The sequence below is a fragment of the Taeniopygia guttata genome, chromosome 19 (genome assembly GCF_048771995.1).
Source record: "Taeniopygia guttata chromosome 19, bTaeGut7.mat, whole genome shotgun sequence".
In the NCBI taxonomy this organism is placed as follows: domain Eukaryota; kingdom Metazoa; phylum Chordata; class Aves; order Passeriformes; family Estrildidae; genus Taeniopygia; species Taeniopygia guttata.
In genome coordinates, this window is record NC_133044.1 from 2,582,542 (window position 1) to 2,605,057 (window position 22,516).

The window sequence follows — 22,516 nt, forward strand, 5'->3', positions numbered from 1 at the left end:
CAGTTGTGGGGAGCAGCTGTAAGCTGAGTTTCCCTCCCGAGGGGTCTGTGCAGCTCCTACACGTGCAAAAATGTGCAGTTAAACCAAGGTGTGGGGAGTTCCCTCCATAGAAACCACTGGGCACTCAGGGACGGATTTAAATCCTGGTTTTCTTGGGATTAACAGGTGCTCCTGAGTTTAAGGAAGCACCCTGCTACAGACATTACTGCACAGTTCAGAGCACCTTGGGGGTTCCAGTAAATTCTGCTCGTAGTTTGTGAGAGTTCTGCTGTTAAGCACCTTTGCCAACCTCTCAGCTGAGTGTTGTGAAACAGTTTGTAGGAGAGGGAACAGGATTTATCTCCATCTCCAGCTATCCACAGAGGGGCTGAAATGCCAATAAACACAGAGGATGGAAATGTTTTTGTACTGCACCTCTTACTTAGAGGTGTAATCCTTTTCAGAGACTCACTGGTCCCTGCTGACCACAGAGAGCCTGGGGCAGGTGAGCCCCTGCCAGCCCCATTCCGTGGAAGTGCTGCAGCCCCAGGATCACAGCACAACTGTGGAGCTCACAGGAGGAAGAGGGAGTGGGTTCTGGATCCTGATGCCCAGAGCAGCTCCTGGTTAAGAGACAGGAGCTTCTAGAGCTGTTGGAAATCTGACCAGTGCTGTCAGACTCGTTACACTCAAATATGACAGTATTCATAAAGAAACATTTAAGTCAATTTTATTTGAAGCTAAATATGTTTAAGGCAATTTACATACCTAGAACATGATCTCAATTGAACTGGCACACCCTACTACAATCCTAATGTATCATCTGGTCAAATATGCTGGAGTTGACCGCAGTGCAGCCAACTGGTGAAAAGTGCTATTTTCTTCTCTCTGGCATAATCTTTCCCTAGAAAAAGCATTACATATTTTCCTGTATTGCCCCCTCAGTGCAAGACCCCACTACTGGTCCCCACTGCTGCTCTGCTGCTGGCCCCTCAGACCCCTGGCTGTACACACCTGCATTGCCCCCCACTACCAGCACTGGAATACTTGGTTTGAGTCCAAAGGTCCTTTTTTTTTGAAGACAGTAAAGTGAAGCTACCACTATGCAGCATGTCCACAGTCCAGTAATTTATTTTTAAATTGCGTAATTTCAAATTGCACAAACAAAACTGAACAGCAATATGCTTGAATTCTCTCTTCTGTACACTCAAAACAGTGATCTAAAACACCACAATATCCAACATACACAAACCTCAGGGCAGGGTTAGTAAATACACAGATTGGAATCATGGTGCTCTGTTCCTGAATGGAATGTCCCACAAAAGCACAGGATACAGCACAACATAAGGTCATCTGTTACATATGGAGTGAGCAAAAAGACACTAGCATTTTCTATATGCATAACTGGAAAAACCTGCATAGGTTAAGGGAAAAAAAAAAACCAAAAAAACAAAACCCAAAACTTTTACTCATTTTAAGTCAGGCAAGGTTGTCTGTACGCATTTTAAATTCTTTTAGAGCTATGCAATCCAACCCAGGGAGGATATGCTGATTAGTGTTGTCTCTTGTCAGCAGTCTTGCAAGGTCAAATACGAGTATCTTGGCTTTAGCTTTCTCCAAATATACAGTGAGACTTAAATGCATTTAGAATAGACAGTACATACCGTAAGCTGCTCACATACAATGAACTTAAGATTCAATATTAGAGTGTAACACTATAGAGTGCAAATCAGAATCTTCACAATAGACTTAATGGTAATAAGCAGTCCTGCAAAAGCCCACTTGAACAAAGTCGTTTAAACTATTCCCCTTCTGAAAGTAAAAGTCTAAATGACATGGAATGTGAAAAAGATTTAACAGAAGTGATTCAAATCGTTTGCGCTAGAAAAAACAGTCCTTCATGAAATAAAGGTTACAAGAACACGAGGCAGAACTCTTTGCTTTTCCCTGTTATGAGTTAAAGCGGGGAGGGACGGTGGAGTTTCAGTAAGAAAAGTCGCTGCTCCAGACTGGCTTGTGCTGCGTCTCACATGCTGTAGCCGAAGCCGGGCTGCGGCTGCCCGTACGGAGGGGCCGTGTAGCCGTAGCCGAAAGGTGCCTGCGGAGGAACTGCCACGCTGGGTCCCGCTGTCAGCATCAGCTGGGGCTGGCCTGCAACACACAACAGGCATCTTACTCCTCCCCAGCTGAGAAATCACTGCAGAACGCCTCAAAGTTTTCAGGAGGTATTTCTATGTTTCACCCTGCTGACCTGGACTGCCACAGTGGGCATTTTCCCACAAAACCTCAGGACACAACACGTGGCTAAAAATGCTACAGTGAAGAAACTCTTACTAGAATAACCCGGATATAAAGAAAATACCCAATATAAAGTAGATATAAATATGCTTTAGATATAAAGCATATTGCACAAGATCCAAATAACCACTTGCTGGAAGTCTGGAATAGCACAGCTCCTGTATACCTTTCCTTAAGGAGCCAGATTCCTTCAATCCTGCAGTCCACAGCCCACCTTGGCAGCCACAGCACTTATCTAGAGGCACTTAGCTAGTATTTTGGAACACATTCCTTAAGACTTGATTTCACATGGAGAATGTTCCCATTTCCCAGGACCTTCTCAGGTAAAAAACAAGATTAGGGAAGGCTTGTTTAAAAAGTGAAATATGTTATTGAGAACACAGGAACTAAAGCATTACCATAAACAATAGGTTGTGTTTCTGTAGCTTGCTCCTCTTCCTTTCTCAAAGACTCTGATGCATCCAGTTTATCCACCTGGAATTGAGACCAACAATTAAAGAAATCTCCTCTAAAACAGGTACTTATTCGTGGCAGAGAAGTGGAAAAGCCTTAGTGGTATGTCAACACCCATCAAGAAAAGGAGACCATTTACAAGTTAAGATCAATTCAAGTAGCAATGTTGGTACTGGTGCAGTCAACATTGTCTGTTTCCTGAAAAAAACCCCCATTGAGGGATTTTCAACTACTTTAAAAGCTCACTCCAGGCTGAAGGTTTGTACAAAAGGTTCTGGACTGGACTGGAGTCTTTGGACTCAGACTCATATTTGAGCTCAGTCTCAATTGGAGACCCCTGGCATTGGAGCAATTGCCAAGATAATGCCCAGACCTGGAGAAGTTTCCCTGGAGGTGAGATTGAGGCAAAGTCATCTGGTTTGTATTTGGATAGAGCAGACTGCAATAGCATCCGACATGTCACTTGAGCCTCAAGATTTCACTTTCCAAACCCATTCACTCATGCAATTTAAGTTCAAATGCAGAGAATGCATGTGTATAAGACTTGCTTTTTCCACTCCAGAACTGTGTGGCAGTCAGCCTAAACCCACAGATACTCCAATTCTTCCAGCTTTACACACAGTAACAGACAAGCCTGGCCAGCTTCACTGCTGACTGCGAGTGCAATGGTGCTGTCTGTCCACCCCTACAGAAAGGCAAGAGAAGGAACTTCTTCTGTAGTGAATTATTGCTCATTTCTAAGACAGATCCAAGGGAACTCAGCATTTCTACAGTCTAAGGCAGGCCCTGAAACTAAAACCACAAAATGAGGTATTGGTATTTTACCTGGGAGATAAGATTTAGAACAAAGTCAGAGATAATCATGCCAATTACTTTGAAAGACAATAATACAACTCACAAGATTAACATTTCATTTGTGTCCTTAATAAAGGAGTTTGAAGGTTTCCTGCACTTACACAGGGTCAGTGTTACTTATTCAGCTACAACATTCACAAGTGAGTTTAAACTGTGCTACATGAGCAAATATCTGCTGGCAGCTCCAGGAGCTGTGAGCTCCTCCTTTTAGCTGTGAGTTACAACGTGTGTTCCATAAACCTGCTCCTCTGTAACCTCAAGCTGAGGCACAACTCCAGGGAGTGGCAGAAGTCCTGAGCTCGAGTTCCCTCAGTGACTGGGCTTCCATGGCCAGCCTGCTGCTTGCCTCCCACAGTATCTGGCTTGCTGCTGGCCAAAGTGCACGGGATCATATCCAATGCTCCAAGACTCGTTTCCAGACACCGTGCTGGGAACTGCACCGTTTTTAACTCAAAACAGCAACACACTGAACACAGAAGCACAAGTTTAGAGATGCAAATCCAAGGAGAATGTGCAGAGTTTGCTACTAAGCAGAGGCATTTGGCTTACTCACACTTGGAAAGCCTCCAGCCCAGGACATTCAATGCATTTTGGACCCAGTTTTGATGCCTCCCCTCAGAGCTGAACAAATATTGACAAGAACAAGCGCAAGTGTGAAACCAGCCCACAGGATGGTTCTTACACCACTTGCTCGATCATCACCAGCTTCAGGGCCCTACACACTTGGAGAAAGATTGATTGAAAGGCTTTTCCACAGGGACTGCAATAAGCTGCAGAGGAAAAGTAACATGCATTCAATGTTGTCGTGTTATGTGTGCATGAAAAAGAGGCAAAAGTACTGAAGCACGAGTGAGGTCTGAAGATGACTGCCATACAGGCTCCCCCCAAAAAACCACACGCAGCCCACAGCAATGCCTTGGAGCTTCAGGAGTAGTGGGATGTAATTGCAATGACTGCTACACATGCGTAGTTTATGCAAACACTGCAGTTCAATTACCTTTTTTCACACACACGCTCTCCTACTTTCCTTACTAGCTGCTGAAGGACCTTGCACTATGTGTCTTAGGTTAGCCTTAAGTTCCAGTGGTGTCTTTTCAACCAGCAGTTTTTTTGCTTTTAATCCATCTTCAAAGCTGTCACTTTGGTTTGCCCTTTGCTGAACCACATTAATGGAAAACTCCTGCAAGGGCTGACCCCTGGGCTCAGGAGGATCACGGTGGCATTTGTAGGGAAGCAGATGGACAGAAAACCTTGGATTGCCCTTCTGAAGGTCAAAGTTACATAGCAAAAGGCAAGCCCTGGAGTAGCCTCAGAAGAGCAATAAGCATTACCATTTTTATCATTTTTTTAAATGAGGTAGCAAGAGAAGCTTAGTGAAGCTGAAGAGCTTGGAAGGCAGTCTTTTTTTTGGACAACTACTGGAAATTTACTATAGGGAGGAAAACCACAGACTTGGTGTAACAGCTGAAGTTTTAAGTTGCTACACGAACTAGAGCACTGTGTGGATTAGATCAGCACCATGAGAACTGACACCTGAGTGAGGAAGAGTCCCTCTGGAGCAGCCAGTATCTACTCTGCCTACAGTCAGCGCGCATTAGTCATGGTCCAGAGATCAGGAACTGGATCACAGCCCTTCAACTAGCAAATGCCAGACTGATTTAGGGATTCACAGACTTAGGTCTAATTGCAGGAGGTTCTTCCAGTCAGATTGGCTGTCAGATAATAGCACTTGTGCAAGTATTTGTGTGTTGTTTCAATTGCAGGCTGACTGTGATCCAACTGATCACCTGTATGCCCTTCCTAGGATCTATTAGCTTATTAGTAGCAAATGAATCTACTTTTCTCCTACAGCACTAGCTAGTGAGAGTTAAACAATTTGCAAATGCTTTAGTGATATTTTGTTTGGGGAAAAAGCAGTAGCAGCAGTGTAGTAAACATAGGAAAGAAAAAAACTCATGCAGAATCCTTAGACTTAGTCCTCCAGACTTAAAGATGGAAAACAAGAATCAACTTTCACCTTTTCCTTTATTGCATCAACCTGCAAAGGAATTCAGAAGGTGCAGCTTAGAAAAATCAAATTCCATATTTAGCATATAAAAAGGTAGAAACAAAAGCGTCAGGGAAGAAATAATTAAGGTACAGGTGAGTAAAAACAAAGGTACACCAGAAGTATCTGCTTTAGAAAGGCAGCTCTGCTTCTTGCTGGCTCTTACTTCATTAACTTCACCAAAGCTACATCCTAATCCTTTATGAGATCAGGAAATCTTTAAGAATCTACTACTCCCACTAAAGACATGGTGTTAGCTTGGTACAGGTGTCTCTGACAAACAGTGGCATTGCTCAGCCCACCTCCCCCAAAACAGCATTTCAGGCTGGCTACAGAGCTACAGGGTAGTCCTGCCTTTAGAAAGATCAACCAGGCCAATTTCTGAACAAACAGGCACCTTAGTCTTCACTGACTGCATGAAAGTAAAAGCTGAACTCAAGCTTGGAAAAGTCTTAATCATTAAGCAATTTACACCATTTCACTGGAAGATACTCCAAGAGCTTCAGCTGGGAAAACCTTGCTAGTGACTGTTGGATTTAATTCAAGTCTGTTCAAGTCTGTCAGAGCATTACCAAGTAGTTCCCAAATCCTGAGTCACTCCAAATAAGAGTTGAGTCATAATTAGTGCCATTAAGTGTCAGAGCCACATTTTAGCGTTAAATGCATAGCAAAGTAAGTTATCTCTCGGTCTAGCTATAAAGCTGTTCTAGTACACAGTCTAGGATTTAGTTAAAGCTTGATCCCAGCTGGGATTCCTGACTGACACAGCACAGGAAATGCCTGGAACTACTTTAGACACTGCCCAGGGTCAGGCAAATACTACTGATGTAGGTTCTGTAATCGGTAGAGGGTGGAGCCTGCAAGTGTTTCAGCCTCTTAGAGGGTGAAGTCTCTCCCCAGATGGACTGAAAAGTAAGTGTGGACATGGACAGACAGACATTGGACAAAGCCCAAACCAATGTTAGTAGCAAGCAGACAGTCTCAAGGCATTCACCACAGTGACTAACAAGCTCTGGGTGCTGGAGAGGCACCTGCTCTTACCTTGGTCAAGTATTCCTTCATGACCTGAATAAAGTATGGCATGGCAAAGTCCATAATGTTGTGCCTCCACGCTGTTTCCAAGACAACATCCGGCCTTAGGAGATCGTAGCAGGTGAAGAGACAAGCACCAAAGCATTCCCTCTTGTTCTCCTGCAAGAACCACTGCAGCAGCTCTTCTGCCAGCTCAGTATCTTTGGATTCGGAAGCGTACTGCATGGCATCCTGCAACGGGACAGAGCCTCAGCCTCGGGGGACACAACAATTCACAATGTGCTGCTAACCAGGCTCCCCTCAGAGCCAACAAGCCAAAGCTTTGCTAAAGCTGACCCAGTGTGTCTCACCTTGTAGAGCCTGTCCTTCTTACAGAGCTCCACGCTCTGTTTCCAGCGGTTGTTGCCTTTGAAGAGATAGGCAGCGATCCTTCGGAACTCTATTAGCTCGTGTTTCTCCAAACGTTGGGCAAGAGAAATGTTGTCAAAGTTGTCATAAGCATCTATAGAAGTCCTAAGAGCCTGAGTGAAGCAGAAGAAAAAAAGTCACACTCGGATGTACACCTACACCCACAAAATGCAAATATTTTCCATTAGTTCTGTATTCCTGCTTGTAGGAAGATAAAGTACCCCAGCCAGACCTGCAGAGATTTGCTATTTTATTTGAGAGGTTGCTGTTTGACACATATGAAGTTTAGAGTGTTTCAAAAAGTATTTTTCAGTAGGTTAAGTGTCTCTGAATACCAGGCAGCTGTTCTCTGAAAACAGCAGAATAGCCAGACATCACAACTGTTTGCCTCTTCTGTGAGTCCTTTTCTGAGCACACACTCTTTGTTTGCCTTAAATAAAAGCTGTCACACCCATAACAAAGTAGCCACTCCACCCCCAATAGGAATGACACAAAATGCTCTCAGAAAGCCACTAACACTTTTCCACTTAATCCTTGGCTCTTCACCACTAATTCAGTTTAAAGCTGCAGAACATACATTTAAGGAACTAAAGTTAATGGCAAGCAGGTAAAAACTTCTGAAAATCAGAAAGAAAACTGTGTTTCTACACATTAAACAAAGGCTGAGAATATGAGGTAAATCCAGAAATAAGTGTTTCAAGACAAGACATACCTGGTAATCTTCTTCAATAATGAAGAGGTTGTTGAGGGACTCATTGACTGATTTGTTGTTGTGATTTTGAACAGAGCGCAGGTAAGGCTTAACCAGGGGCAGCTGTTTAACCTTCAAGGAATCAGAGAGATACATTTAAGTCAATTTTTGTGCAAGTCTCTTAGCATCTTCCCTGGCAGGCAGGGGAGTAGCTAAGCATTTTGAAATGCTACTACAGCTCAATGCTTTCCCAGCTTTTGCTTTCATCTGGATAGCAGGAAAATTACCTTTGTGAAGAAGGTGACAGCACGAGTGTGGTCAAGCCGAGGGGACAACACCATCAGCAGATCATTGAGCAGCAGAGGCTTAAATTCCAAATAGAATTGAACTGCCTTGTAGTACAGCTCCACATTGGCCACCTAGAGAGGAGAAAAAATGCTTGTTCAGAGCAGGAGTTTGATTGTGAGGAAATCCAAATGAAAAACAGACATAACTTTCACAAGGAAAGCAATACCTTAGTGATGATATCTTTGAACTGGCCTTCTTTCCAAGCATCTGTTGGGTGATTCATCATTGTGATTATGGCATTATCATATTCTTCATACTTATCATACAGGAACACCAGTTCAGCCCAGAGATGGGCTTGTTCTGCAGCTCTCAAAACCTAAACAGAAGGCAGAATCAGCAATATTTCCATCAGTTCTCAGGCTTTAGTGCCATTAATAACCTCCGGAGCTGCTTGTGCAAAAGCTGGGTACAACAGCCCAAAAAAGTGTGTTTTCAGCTAAATGTAAAGCCTCAGACATTCACCTTGGGAATGTTGACTCTGGACCAGAACAGCTCCAAGTGCTCCCTCATCTTCTGTGGCTTGAACTTGGAGTAGAGAATTGCCAGCTCTGTGAACATCCCCATGTGTGCTCGCTCCAGCCCAAGCGCTGCTTCCAACATAGTGATCAGCTCTTCAAAGTACCCACGATCCTTAGAGACACAGACAGAGACATGTCACTTCAGGAACCATCCCAAATCCCAGATTTTGTCAGGGTTGCCATAATAGAACTGACTGTACAACAGGAGTCAGCTTAATTACCTGGTAATAGTTGATTAGCTCTTCCAGCTCATCTGCATGCACTACAATATGGAGCCCACACATCTGAGCCAGGCGGAATTCTTTTCCATCCACACAAGCAAAGCAGACCTGGAATTGAGAGTTGTGTTAGTGCTTATAGCCAAGGCTCTGAGCAGGCCCCAGCTTTGAAGTCCTTGGCCTCAGAGGCAGTAAATTCACCTCTTTCCACGTGCGAGTGCTGTTGGCTTTCCGAGCACCATCCACGGCTGCCTGGTACTCGCCGAGGTGCACCAAGGTTGAGGCCAAACGGCCGAAGTTGGACACGTTGTTGTACAAGAGCTTGGCTGCTTCATACATCTTCTCATCATAGCAGCGATCACCAACCTGGGGCAGAGCACAGCCAGGTTATTCCTGCACGTTTTCAGCCACTGGCTTACGTTAAATGTGTGGCATTCAAGCCCCACATTGTCAAAGCGGGTTTAAAGGCCAAGATCTATTTGCATATCCAGACAGAATTCCCAACACCCCTCTGTGAGGCAGCAAAACAAAGTCAGTCTCACTCACCTGCTGGATATGTGCATTGTTGGGGCCATTGATGAACTCCTCTAGCTCTGCCAGGCGGTTTGTTTTAGCAAGAGCAAAGATTAATTCTGTTTCCACATACGACTCCCGGGCCTTCTTGCGTGCCATCTGCAGATACTTCACCAGCTCTTCCCAGTTTCCTATGGAAAGGAGTTCAGAATGTTTATTTCCCACCACTGGGGACACTTGTGGTTAACTTAAAACAATCAACTGAACCTCATTTTGATGTATGACAATTTTGACAGCTATTCCCCAACAATAAACAACCTTCACACTGCTCATTATGCGTTAATCAGATCATCTTAGAATGGGCCTAACTAAAACCTTATTTAACTTAATACAAAGACTCTGAAAGAAGTCTCCAGCTAGCTAAAGAAGGAAATTACAGGCCACTGATTATCTGCAGATGGAATACACTACCTTTCCCCATTCTTATTTAAGGCAGTCCTTGAAGGGCCAGATTCCTCTACTTGCATCAAGATACAGGTCTGGCAGAACTACAGTTTGAGCAGACCAGGCAAAAGAGCTGAGCAATATCAACAGCCAAGATGTAAATAAAACTTAATCATACCACTGGCATTAGCAGCTTGAACAACTTCCATGTATGAGGAAGGATCATCTGCCTTAATGTAGGAGTCAATTGCCTCCTTTACCATCCCCTTCTGGAGCTGTGCTTTGGCCAGCTGGCTCCACACTGCAGGTTCATTGCAGCGCTCGGCGAACTCGTACGCACGGTCCAGGTTCCCAATGTGCTCTATCAACACCTGGGAAAAGGATAACCATGGTCAGCCACTCTCAGAAAGGTCACTTTTACAACACACTAAGCTGGGGTTTATGTAAGTTCCTCAATGCATCCACAGCTTTTAAAACAGGGACTAACTCCATACAACCCACACAGTGTGAGTGATTTCAGGCTTACAAAGTTTCAATAAACAACATTTGCTCTGTTTCATAAGACAAGACACTGAGCAGCTTTGGGCACTTTGCTAATTGGTGTTAAGCACCAGCAAAACCTTTGTGTGGGGTGCACAGGGAGTTTTTACAGCCTGAGAATTGAAGATACCTGTACAGCTGATGTATTGACATCAAACTTCCTGAAGATAGCAAATGCCTCCTCAAAAAGCTCATTGCTGATAGCAATATTGGCTATGTCAGGGGCATCATAGTTATCCAGGCGATTGATGTACTCCATGACACGGGTGCGGTCAGCCTTGATAGCTGTAAGGATGAGAAGGTTCTGCAGATTCCTGAAGAGGGAAAGAAATATTTGCTTATCAAATAACGATCAAGAAATTCACCCTCCCCTCTGGAGAAAGTATTTGTTTATTTGCTGTTTCACATTACAGCAGTAATACCAAATTTCCTGTGGCTTAGTTTTAATTTCACACACCTGTGCTCACTGAACACTGAATTATCCAGCACGATTTTCTCCAGCAGTTCAATGAGCTCATTGGGAAGATCTGCAGTCATGAAGGCCTTCACAGTGACAGAGACTTCCTCGGGGTCCTGGGTCTCTGACAGTGCAGTCTGGACAACCTGCAGGCAGAGTCAAGGCATGGAGAAATGAGTGATGTCAGGTTCTGCAAATCCAGTTAGGACAGGCAAGGCTGTGAATGTCCTGCCAGCTGTACCTGGTCAATCAGGGGTCTTCTGTAGGGGTTGCTTTCCAGCAGCACACTGGCCCAGAGCTCGGGGTCCTTACGACGAACTAAGTAGCGGGAGAGACTCTTGAAGAGGGAGTTCTCATTGCACACCTGGAGAAAAGCACAGCTTGCTCAGAGGGAAGGCAGAGCTATGGAGCCTACAGATAATTGTACTGCAACTCTGAACTGAGGGGCAGACTAGGAATCTCTGCCGCTGATACTCCATTAAGCTCCCATTTTAGGATGGGCAGGAGAGTTTCCCATTTTTCATCAAGCTGCAGAGGGAGGTTAAACAGCCACCTCCTGTTCTGTGTTAGAAGCATGCACTTCCCAGCTTAATATATTTTAGGAAATACATAAAGCTTTCTATGTACCCCAAGATACTGATGTTAGGAGCAATCAGGAGGCAGCAGCCTGGGCATACATACATTAATCAGCTCCAGATCGCACTGTCCACGCTCGTAAGCCACGCAGGCCAGGTGAGGGTCCCTCTTCTCACAGTACTTGCCAACAACACGACTGTCATAGTAGGGATTCTCACGCAGGAATCTCTCTGGGTTGTTGTTGCTGTCAATGTATATCTTGGCCAGTGCATTGTGAGTAGCAGGCTCCTCACAGCCCTCGTGAATTCTTGCTTCCAGCCAGGGCAGCAGCAGCTTCAGCCTAGAAGGAAGTGATTTTCACGTGAGAGGCTGAGTAAGTAAATATCCAATTGCATAAATTCTACACTCTGGAAGCCAGTCTTGGTGTAGGATAGAGCCAGGAACTAAACCAGAGTTTTACAGTGATCTGTTTTAACCTACATTTTGATTCATTATTCTTAAGGTGTAACCTCCTGACACTATGAATAAAACACACCAAAGTTATCTGGAGAGATCCCCACATCAGCCAAGAATTAGAGCTGGTTCTCACCCAGTGGCAGCTTCTGCTTGTGTCAGTACCAGCTTTAGCTGCGTGACATGCACTGATGGATGAGCAGCAGACTGGGAATTGGTAAGAGACTTGTAGAAGTTTAATACCTGTTTCTTTTCTCAACCTCTGCAACGAGTTCATCAGTTGAAAATTGACCTCTCACTACAAGGATGAGGTTCTTGATCACATCTTCAGAGCAATCCACATCAAGCAGTCCCCCAATAACAACTGGCAGACGGCTTGGATTCACCTACACAGGAGCATTTAAAGAGGTCAGGATGCTGTCAGGGAGCAAGGGCAGGCTAGAACTCCACTTGTTAAGACTGACCCCATCTTCCTGCCATTACTCCCAGCCTCCTGAGGTTCTGAACAAGCTAAAAAGTCAATTCTTCAGTCAACAGGTGTTTCCATCCCAGCCCAGTGGCTCACTTAGCTCCCATAGGAAGAGCTCCTGAGCAATCCACTTTGTCCTTGCAGGAAGTTAAAAGGAAAACTTCCCCTCCTCCCCCCTCCAAAATATTGAGACTTAAATCACCCCAACAACTCTGAAGTCATTCTACCAATTCTTCCTCCTTCAAGTGCACATCAGTGGGAGTTACTGCTTAACCTGACTGAAGAATGAGATCTGACTCACATCAGGGCTAATTTACTGGAGGCCACTAATAATCACTTAAATGTTAGTCTCGGGTACAAAGCTGTTTGCAGAACATGTAAACATGATGCCTGTAGTTGTATATGATACTGTAAAAACTGATCAATTTGACTCACTGAAGCCAAGGGACAAGTTGTCACCTACCTTCTGTACATAAATCTCAATATATTTTTGGAGATTATTTCTATACAAATACAGCACCAAGTCGTGGACAAAGTCAAAGCGGTCGCACACAATGATGAGAGGCAGCTGGTCAGTAAGTTTAGCTTCCTAGAAAGAGAAGAGCTTTAGTAATTTGGTTTTGCTCCTGGACTTAAGCAGACAAATAATACAGTCACTTAAACTGTCAAAGCAGCTGAATTTGGAAAGCCAAAACTCAACAGTCAACCAAATAATGACAGCTTGTTGTTCAGCTAATTGTTTGCAATATGTAAAGTGGGAGCACTCACACCCACTGCAGGGCATGAGGAGCAAGAAGCTTTTTGGAGTTTAACCCTGCTCCTTTGCATGGCAGACTCTACAGTTTTACAACACAATACAACTATTACAAGCCTAGGCTATAGAGAATATTTTTAGTTGCCACTGGTGTTTGGTGTGCAGGATTAGCACTCTGGGATTTCAAAAGAAATTTAACCAAGACTAGATTAAGTTGTGGTTCACAATGTAAAACTTATATACAGAATTAACTTTGAGTGCCATGTGTCATGTGATACCTCCTAACTATGGATTTAGAGAACAGTAAGAATTAAGCTCTATAGCAGTACTACTTAAACTGCTTACCAGATTAATTATCTAAAAGCATTCCAACTTTCAGCATAAGGTTACAATGGCTGCAGTACAGAAGCTTAGTCTATGTGGCAGACAGTATTCCGGATGCATATTTCAGATCACTTATTCCAACATGCACATCCCAGAATATAATCCTACATATAAATTACACTTAAGGACTTTACACAGGGAGGCCTGTACTGGGAGATTTACCTGGTACATGTCCTGCACATTCCAGACATGGAACAGCACAAAAAACAATAACTTTCATCAGGAATTTGACAGCTTGATAACATATCTTAGGTGGCTTGATCAAATTACATACCTTACACCTCGGTGACACCAGGTTAGTTTTAGAGAATTCTCTTGGGGAAGAGTTTTGCCATCTTCAGATATGATCAGCAAAATCTAAGACTATGCTATGTAACCAACAAACATGAAGGCAGGAAATGTTCCCAGATAAAGTTTTCCCCTCCCACACGGTTCCTCAGGTATTTCTCAGCGTGTTGTGTTTGTTAATAAACTCTGTACTAAGACTACAGCATCTGAACTTGGAGCACACCATCTTTTCCTATTTTCCAGCAATGCTCTGGATCAGTCAGGATATATTCCCACTGACTGGCATCTCCCAGCAGAGCTAAACCATGGCTCACCTGGCTGAAATTTCAGTGTGTAGGAGTAAGACAGATCAGCCCTGAAAGCATTTATGGAATTAATTGACTCTTTTCCTCTGTTGTTTCTGTAGTTGCTCAGTTGGAGTTGATTACACTATAAATAAGCATTAAGTTATCAACTCATTTGGCACTATGGGTGTTCTCAAGTTAAGCAAACTGTTTCCTGTTTTATAGCAGACATTTTTAACAAGTTCTAGGTAAGCTGGTACATTTACTACAGGTTAAGAGTTCAAGTCAGATTAACCTTAGCAAGAACAGTGAGGAACTGACCTGACATTCTCATTTTTTAGACAATATTCCAGGCTCAGACTTCATTAGGAGGTACTGTCAACATGGCAGATACCTCTGGTTTGAGGACACTTGGATCCTTAAGTGCAAAGGTTAAAACTCATCTATTTTCAGAGCTGCCTCATTTCACTAGTGAAACACCACATTTTATCAGAATCCCAAACAGCCCTAAACAGTCCAGTGTTACCCAAACATTACCTTGAGGAAGTTTTTAACACGTTCTGGATCATAGCAGTTACTTTCCCTGCAGATTCTTTCCACTTCTTTAATTTGTCCTGTCTTGCATGCAGCTTGAATGTACTTGAAGTGCACATCTGGATCCTGGCTGAAGTTTACAATGGAACCCAGGAAATAAAACAAACCTGGAGAGAAAGAGTCAACAGATTACTTGCTGGTCTCACTTGAAAGTACAAATCCCAAAGGCTACAGAAATTTAAGACACCCATTTTGAACAAAAGCAAAAGGCCAGCATTATAGGTTCTTCTACAGCTCCAAACATTTTCCAGGATTTCAGGAAAACGAATTATGCAACTGAATACTGCTATCCATCCTAAACAGGTAAACTTTAAGGTTTAGATCTGTTTCAAGACAGTTTGAGCCTAACTACTTAAGCCCACTATGGCTTTCTAGATTTCAGCAGACAGACAGTCCTCCATACACACATCTGCAACAAGGTGAGCACCAGCTCCTCTTGCAGAAGCACAGACTTACCTTCAAAGCTCTTGAAGGACTCAAAGAGCTCAATGAGTGACTGTGTTGACAGCTGCTCGTGGTATTTGGAAGCTACCTGGACACAGATCTGCAGGTTCTGACGGATGTTAGCGGACAGCATCGCACGCAGACACTCCAGAGAGTCTTCTACTGATAAGGACCCAAAATAATTCACTAACCACTGCAAAGACACACACAAGGCATTTCAGACCGGAGCAGAAGAGCAGTTATTAAAGGCTGGATTTGTAGGTGCAGGGTGTTTGATGCCTTACCTCAGGGTTGAGGAGGTGAGTGTGAACTACCGCACGCTTGATGTCGTACAGGTCTGTGAAGTGCTCCAGTGCTCTCTGCAGCAAACCAGCCTTCTCACACAGCTGAGCTATGTGAGCCCTGTCATAGTGAGTAAACATTTGGTTTCCCAGGATGGCATCTGCAACCTAGAAGGAACAGGGAATATTTTCACTCAGTTCCTGAGCACTGCCACCAGTGTTTGCCATGTGCAGCTCCAGGAAGCCTGAGCACGTACCTGGGGTGCGTGCATGAGGTTCATCTCAAGTAAACGTGTTTGCAGGGGACCTTCTGAGGGACGATTATTCTTCAGTGCATCCAGCAGGAAGGCTGTACATTGCTGGATTAAATTATATTCCATAAAGACATCCACAATCTACAAATGAAAAAAAAAAAAAAAGAAAGAAACGCAGGTTTTTGATTAGGAGCTGGAAGTATATTTAAGCATCAATGCAGCTTCCAAAGCTACATCCAAACTCATTGGCAAGAGGAGCCCTACTCAAACCATCAGATCAGTTTAATGCTTTGAAGTCAACATCTCACAGCAATAAAGCTATTTACCTGTGTTATATCTGCAAGAGGCTCTTCATCTTGAACAAGCATTTGTGCAAACTGCTGTCCTTGATCGGGGCTGATTCTCATTACATTCCTCAGCAAAAAAATCCAGTCTGGAGTATATCCAACCTGAGAAGATTATCAAAAGTGAGAACTCAGCAAAAGCACACACCTTGTTAAATATAGAGCTCAGTAAAGCTACTGTCAGGAGATTACACAACTCAGCCAAGATTTCCTCTTTTGGAAAAGGCTACATGGGGAAGTAGGGAAAGACCCATGTAGGAAGTCTAGCAGTAACTATTAATAAAAAACTTGAGGCAAAACTGGAAATAAAACAAATACTATACAGGCTCGCAGATTCCCCCACAGTTACTTCTAGTTACTTTGGAACATGCACTAGTTATTATTAAATACTGGATAGATACAGGAATTTAATTTTCTCTCACCTTCTTAGCATACAAAACAATCTTCTGGACTTGTCCTGTTTCAGCAAAACACTGGATGACCTTATTTGGAACGTTGGCTCTCAGATAGACACTAAGTGCTAGTGTAGGATCCACAGATTTCACAAGGTCTCCCAGCTCCTCTGAGCACTCCAGCTGTTCAGAAACAGAAATGCAGTCAGCCCACCCTGACAGTGCCATGCTAAGATGCATCCTCTTCCTCATTTATCTTCTTTCTTTTGGACTTCTCTTTAAAAAATTAAGGCCCAGCCTGACAGCCTGAGTTGACTCTCCCAGCAGTGATCTAGTGGGCTCAGCTCCTCATGTTCTACATCAGTCACACAGATTTTCAGAGCTAGAAACAACTGGCTGACACATTGTATCAGCATGTTTCTCCAATTAATTACACAGAAGCACATTTATCCAATTAATTACACAGAAGTAACCACAGGTCAAAGCACTTGCAGTTAGTATCCAAAGGAGCATTTGGCAAAGCCCAGCAGCAGCTCAGAGCTTCCTATGCTCTGCACATCCCACTGTGATTTTAAATGTAGAATGAGTGAGAATTTGATCAATTCTCATGCAGTAATTTGAGTCATAGTGACAGGTAGAGTGAGCACCTATTGCTCAGCTATTTACTGTCACTGCTGAGCCCCCAGCTGAGTTTTCATGGGAGGGAGGAAGGCTGCCAGGCAGTGCTGTTCCTTCCCCCCCACAGCTCTGAAGGCACCAACCCCAAACTTACCTTATCTTCTTTTAACCATTTTTCCAAGAGCTGCTTGCGGCCCTGCTGGAGCACTGGTCTGCAGAGCTCCAGTGACTCATACTTGTTCAGCTGCCCTTGGTCCAGCAGAATGCCAAAATACTGCAGGAGAGGGGAAGTCTGCCCTGGCTGAGCTGGAACACTCTGGAACCGGCGTATGGTGTCTGGAGTACGCAGGATTCCCTGCCAGAGAGAGAGAGAGATCCACTTCAATTTTCTTTTCTGCTGTTGTGGCTTGGCAAGAGTTTCTCCAGGAAGCTGGAGGTAATGTCACTGTAGCTGTCACAAGCATTTCTATGTTTTGCCAGCCTCAGAATGTCAGGAGCAGTATGGCTGAACACCAGCTCAGGCACTGAGATGCTGTGACAGAAAATGTGCTATAATAATCCATTAAATTTATTTCGGTAGCAAAGCAGATTTAAGTTCAGAATTAGGACACCCTTGGCCTTGCAAGCAAGTTCCTCTCATCTGAATTTAGTCTTAGCCTGAGTTTTTTTATCCTGTTTCCAGGTGCAGCCTCAGCTAGAGGTTGTCTTTTCACAGACACTTTTTTGCATCACTGGAGAAATAACGGGGAGAACCAAAACCATTATGAATCGTAGCCATTACTTCATCATTTATTCCTCCTCTCCTCTGTGGGCTTTACAAACTCTAAGATCATCCAGCTTGCAGTCAGTGTCAGCACCCAAAATACCTGTGAGGCACCCAAGTCCTACTTTGGGAAAATAGCAGCAATAAGGTTGTGCCCTTGCCACTAGAAAGATTCACTGAGCTTTCCTGAAGCAAGAAGCTGAAGTCAGCAGAGTTCAGTGCTGTTCTGAACACTTTACCTTTGGGGCATTAGCTGCCACTTTCGCTGCCTCTGAATAGTTCCCCTGTGCAAAGAGTGCATTGAATTTCCTGGCAAAGAGCTCCTCGGCCCCTGCCAGGTTGTTGCGGACAGCCATCCGTAAAGCCAGGTCAGGATTCTGCAGCACGTTTGTGATGTAGGGAATGATGTTCTCCTCTTCCACGCACACTGAGAGCACCTGAATAAACCACCAGGGGAAACCTCCAGTTAGCCCAAAAACCAAAAATGAGCCAAAGGCTAAGCTAACTTCTCAGAGGAAAGATTTTCGTCCCTTAGTAACTCATACTTGTCATTTTATTAAAGGGACCTCTGGTTAGAAAGAACCAATGTCATCCATTGTCTGTATCAAAGCAGGCAATCAATAGTTTGAGGTATTTGCAGAGGTAGAAACACAGGGACACAATGGATCCTTCAGGGATACAGGGATCTTTTAAAACCCTTACTCTGTGTCTTAAGTAATCAGTCCTAGAGGATACCAGGAACAAATCTTCTGCTCTATATTCCCCATGCTCAACAAGCAACACCACCCAAAATCAATCTGGGCTAAAGGCATGGCTGTACAATGTTATAACTTGTTCATAAAGTAATTAAGTGAGATATGCATGGAGATAGAACAGCAAATTTATTTAAGGGCTCACTACACTGTCAGACCTCACATGTTCTGAGCGGGGTTCAGAGTTAACATTTCTGGAAATTTTTAGACATGGATATGAACCCTGCAGTGTATCATGAAGAGCCAGTGGGATTAGCTAAAGAAGTGGCTTCCAGGCCAAGTTTTCTTACTTGTCCCTTTCTATTGACTCCAATAATTCCAGCTGTTGCTTCGTGCTGTGCAGTAACAAAAATGGTCTCTCCACTGATCCTGTTCATGTAGATACAGGTGCCAGTTTCCAGATCATACAAGTGGATGTAGCCATACTTTGTTATGAGGAACACCACATCGTGCTTGTCACTGATCTGCAAAACAGAAATAAATTACCCAAATTTGGCATTGGATAAATGAGTTGGTGCTTTTGAGACTCAGCAAACAGCTGGGCCATTTCAGGACAGCCAGAAGTGCTGTTTTATTTTTACTTGAGTACTATCACAGCAGAATGACATTAGAAGAGCTTGAAAAGCAGTTAAAACATATGGATATTTCTTCCATAAATAAGAACATGCTGCTTTTGAATGCTGCTTGTCCCCACCTTTACTTCACCACTACTGAAGCAGCAGTCACACCAGTCACACCAGTTTAGGGCCAACCCTCAGGCCCACATTAACAGCTGGTTCCCAGTGCCCTGCTCCTGTCACATCCACCAAGAGAAGCTGCAGACCTGTTTGCAGCTGTCATACCTGCATAGCAACAGGAAAGTCACTTTGTGCTTCAGGAGGAAAGAAGACATCCACAGCTTTCTTTGGAAAGGGCTGATTCCCAGTGGGTGGTGTGCCAACCTCAATGATATGCAGCTGTGCAAGAGATAAGATTAATTCTTGCATCTAATTTATTTAACAATAGATTCAACAATGAAATGACAGCAATTCCCTTGCTGCTCAGCCTTAATCCCAAGTTTATGCAAAGACACACTAAGTTAATATTCCTAAATATTTTCACTGGCTAAAGATGTGGCACTTGGTGTTCATGTACCAGAGGCGAGGGAAACAGTTAAATATGATCTTTAGTTGCCCCTAATTACTTGGAAGTTTCAGGATTCAGTTAGGTTACTTCAGATGCACTCTTTTAACTTGGTTCACGTTCTAAAGAGACAGTTCTGAAGATGTTTCTCTGAATCTAGCTCTGATTTTACTGTAACTCAAATAATTACAGCATTGGCATTAGACCACTACTTAGCCTTGCAACACTATTGCTTCACTTTTTTAAAATTTTCATCCAACAATTTGGAAATTAGTTGAGTCTGATTACCAGGGATCAGCACCAAAGAAAGATTACCACAGCTTTTCCCTCAAGCTCAGCTCTGTGAAGCTGAGAGTCACACGTTTCAAGCAGCTAATTAGGCTGGTCATGACATGCCACTTAACTTCTCCACTCACAGATTCTTGCTACACCAGGTAGTCCAAGCTCTGCATGCACCACATGTCATATCCAGACTGACACAGTCCTTCACTTTCTTCCTTAAATGCAACTTTTTGCATTAAACCACTTGTTCTCCTGGAAGCAGAGAACCAGGGTGAGTCACTAAAGATTACAATATATTTAGAACCAAGCCTTACCTTACCCCCAGCTTGCCCTCTTACTGCAAAACAGAAAAGAGTGGATTCTTCAGCATTCCCTTCCATCTTGAACTGTGCAAAGCTGGCTGCATGTCCCTCGATGGGCTGGGACACTTTTCTGTCCACAGAGTACAGCTGCATTGCTCCCACTACACGATTTTGCTACACAAAAAAGAACAAGTGTCAGGACAAAGAGGCACTGTGACAGAAATTTCATTTAATATTGGTCAATATGCTGCCATTTCAAGCTTCCTCTTACAACACCATCACTTCAGACTCTTAACCTTGCACTAGGGTTTATATCATTACAAATCCAGTTATAGTAATGTGAGATTTTCAGTTACACTTGAGTTTGTTATTTGAAGATTGAGACAAGTATTTACATTTAATTGAATGAACAGATCAGTCCTGTTCCTGTAGAAGGAGACAACAAGACAAGCTCTGGGGTTTCCACACCTTCCTGGAGGTAAAGTACCTGTGCAGATATTCCAGTCAGCAAGAGCCATTTCTGCTTGGCATCAGTTCTGTAGTTGATGATCTGGCAGCCGGCAAGGCTGGAGTGGCGATCAAACATCTTCACGGGCTGGGACTCCCCCTCCATGCTCCAGTGGTAAACTGCATTATCCGTCACGAGGGCAACGGTGTTCAGAGAGATCCACTTCCAGAAGGTGACATCATCTGTCATGGTGTGAGCCTTCATCTTGCTCTTCATCTCGATGTTAAAGATTTGCAGCGTTTTCCCAGCTAGAAGACACAGCGTCATTAGCACGTGACAGGGCAGAAGAGCTGCACTAGGACATCAAACCCTGGGGACTTCCTTCAAGAAAAAGCTGTTCTACACTGGCAGACCTTCAGGGATCAGCTTTCACTTTGAACCAGGCCACACTCCTAGGGCTGATTTTACTGATTTGCCACTACTGAGCAATCAAACAGATGTGGAGAACGGGTTGGTAGGAGACAAAAGCTTCAGCCACACAAATGGGTTGGAGGATACTTCACATACATCAAAACCAGGTTACAGTCATGCTGAGGCTCTTTGGAGTTGTGAGGGAAGCCATGTCAGTGGCATTAAAAGCTATGTCCACATCTGTTTTAAATATTAAAAGGGCACAACATGGAACAGTCAGGTTGGCAGAGGGCTTTTGTCATTCAGGCTAATTAACCAAAACCTTGGGGTTGCACTAATGGGATACACAGCTACTGACTGCAAACCAGACTGACAGGAACTGTGCAAGGGAAGGAATCTAGTGACCAACACAAGCTCTAGAAAGCAAGAGGAATAGTTCTCCAAATCACATAGAATGGTGCATACAAACATCCTGAACAGCCACCCGCAGTCATTTCTATCAGTTTTTATAACACAGTGGCCTAGAAAATTATTTCTTCCTGTTGAGAAGATAAGAAAGGTTTTGACCAGTTCTACTACTTATAGGAAAGAATTATTTAAGCACACATAAGTGTAGCCCAGGAGGAATAGAAAAGATCCCATGAAACTGGATGCAGGCCAGAATATCTGCTACAGTTACTAACTGTAGTCTAGCTTGAGGAAGTCACAGTGCCACCAAGGCCTGGTTTAGTTCAAAGCAGTTAGTTCAGCAATTGATGCAAGATGCTGAGTCAGGAGCTTCTCCAGAACTTGGAGAAATCTCTTTCTCTACTACAGAGTTACTCAGGCTACAGGCAGCAGTTTGTTTCCACATCTAGTGCAGCTGCAGCTTTAGGGTCAGGGGAGAGGACATTCAGGTAACACATTCCTACATGCTAGGCAAGGTATATTACAGGGCAAAATCTAGACTTGAGTCAAAAGGGTCAGTCCTGCTCATAAAAAACTCAGTATCAAGATCCCAGTGATATAAGTACACTTTGGGTTCTTGAGTGGATTAATTTTGGGAATCTTAAGGACTCCACTGTTTAGGAGGGCATGAAAAACCTCTGAGTTTTAAGCCTTCAGCTGTTTAAATACCACTGTTCAGCCATGTGCACCACCAATCTGAGCCATTTTATTCTGCTTTTTCTTGTCATAAGACACAACAGGTACTAGGTACAGTCAATTGAAGTAACTCACCATCTGCACACACAAGAAAGCATTAAAGTTGTGACAAAACAGTAGCACAGTATTAAAGTCAAAGTTAGGTAACATTGGATACATACAAATCTTTCCATTAGCAATACATGCATTTCTAGAATGACTGCACTTAAGGCTTTTTGGTCCTCTGAGGGGAAGAGACGGAAATTTCTGGAGACTCCAGAGGACTGTTTGTTCTCTGTAACATCAGAGATACCAAGCTGGCTGACCTTGTACTTCCTTCATCACACAAGTCTTCCCTGCATAGTTTTACTCCTCTTA

General features: G+C 43.7%; 1 protein-coding gene across 2 annotated transcripts in view; it reads right to left on the bottom strand.

Annotated features, from left to right (window-relative positions):
• Positions 1-1,092: 1,092 nt before the first annotated feature.
• Positions 1,093-22,516, bottom strand: part of CLTC (clathrin heavy chain) — a 29,533-nt gene continuing 8,109 nt past the window's right edge. The window contains exons 3-33 of one of the 2 annotated variants that reach the window (XM_030288158.4): positions 20,645-20,913; positions 20,170-20,331; positions 19,294-19,407; positions 18,742-18,915; positions 17,939-18,136; positions 17,091-17,291; positions 16,349-16,501; positions 15,909-16,031; positions 15,586-15,723; positions 15,332-15,496; positions 15,060-15,240; positions 14,547-14,710; positions 12,763-12,888; positions 12,074-12,216; positions 11,483-11,717; positions 11,043-11,165; positions 10,802-10,947; positions 10,475-10,658; positions 9,983-10,175; positions 9,394-9,551; positions 9,049-9,213; positions 8,851-8,958; positions 8,574-8,741; positions 8,278-8,427; positions 8,051-8,182; positions 7,785-7,895; positions 7,015-7,185; positions 6,674-6,895; positions 5,603-5,623; positions 2,676-2,751; positions 1,093-2,130 (exon numbers count right to left, since the gene is read on the bottom strand). In XM_030288158.4, the coding sequence (XP_030144018.1) occupies positions 2,006-2,130; positions 2,676-2,751; positions 5,603-5,623; positions 6,674-6,895; positions 7,015-7,185; positions 7,785-7,895; positions 8,051-8,182; positions 8,278-8,427; positions 8,574-8,741; positions 8,851-8,958; positions 9,049-9,213; positions 9,394-9,551; positions 9,983-10,175; positions 10,475-10,658; positions 10,802-10,947; positions 11,043-11,165; positions 11,483-11,717; positions 12,074-12,216; positions 12,763-12,888; positions 14,547-14,710; positions 15,060-15,240; positions 15,332-15,496; positions 15,586-15,723; positions 15,909-16,031; positions 16,349-16,501; positions 17,091-17,291; positions 17,939-18,136; positions 18,742-18,915; positions 19,294-19,407; positions 20,170-20,331; positions 20,645-20,913 (4,799 nt within the window). In that variant the 3' untranslated portion in view covers positions 1,093-2,005. The remainder of the gene's footprint in view (positions 2,131-2,675; positions 2,752-5,602; positions 5,624-6,673; positions 6,896-7,014; positions 7,186-7,784; positions 7,896-8,050; positions 8,183-8,277; positions 8,428-8,573; positions 8,742-8,850; positions 8,959-9,048; positions 9,214-9,393; positions 9,552-9,982; positions 10,176-10,474; positions 10,659-10,801; positions 10,948-11,042; positions 11,166-11,482; positions 11,718-12,073; positions 12,217-12,762; positions 12,889-14,546; positions 14,711-15,059; positions 15,241-15,331; positions 15,497-15,585; positions 15,724-15,908; positions 16,032-16,348; positions 16,502-17,090; positions 17,292-17,938; positions 18,137-18,741; positions 18,916-19,293; positions 19,408-20,169; positions 20,332-20,644; positions 20,914-22,516) is intronic. The other variant, XM_030288160.4, reaches the window with a different exon arrangement.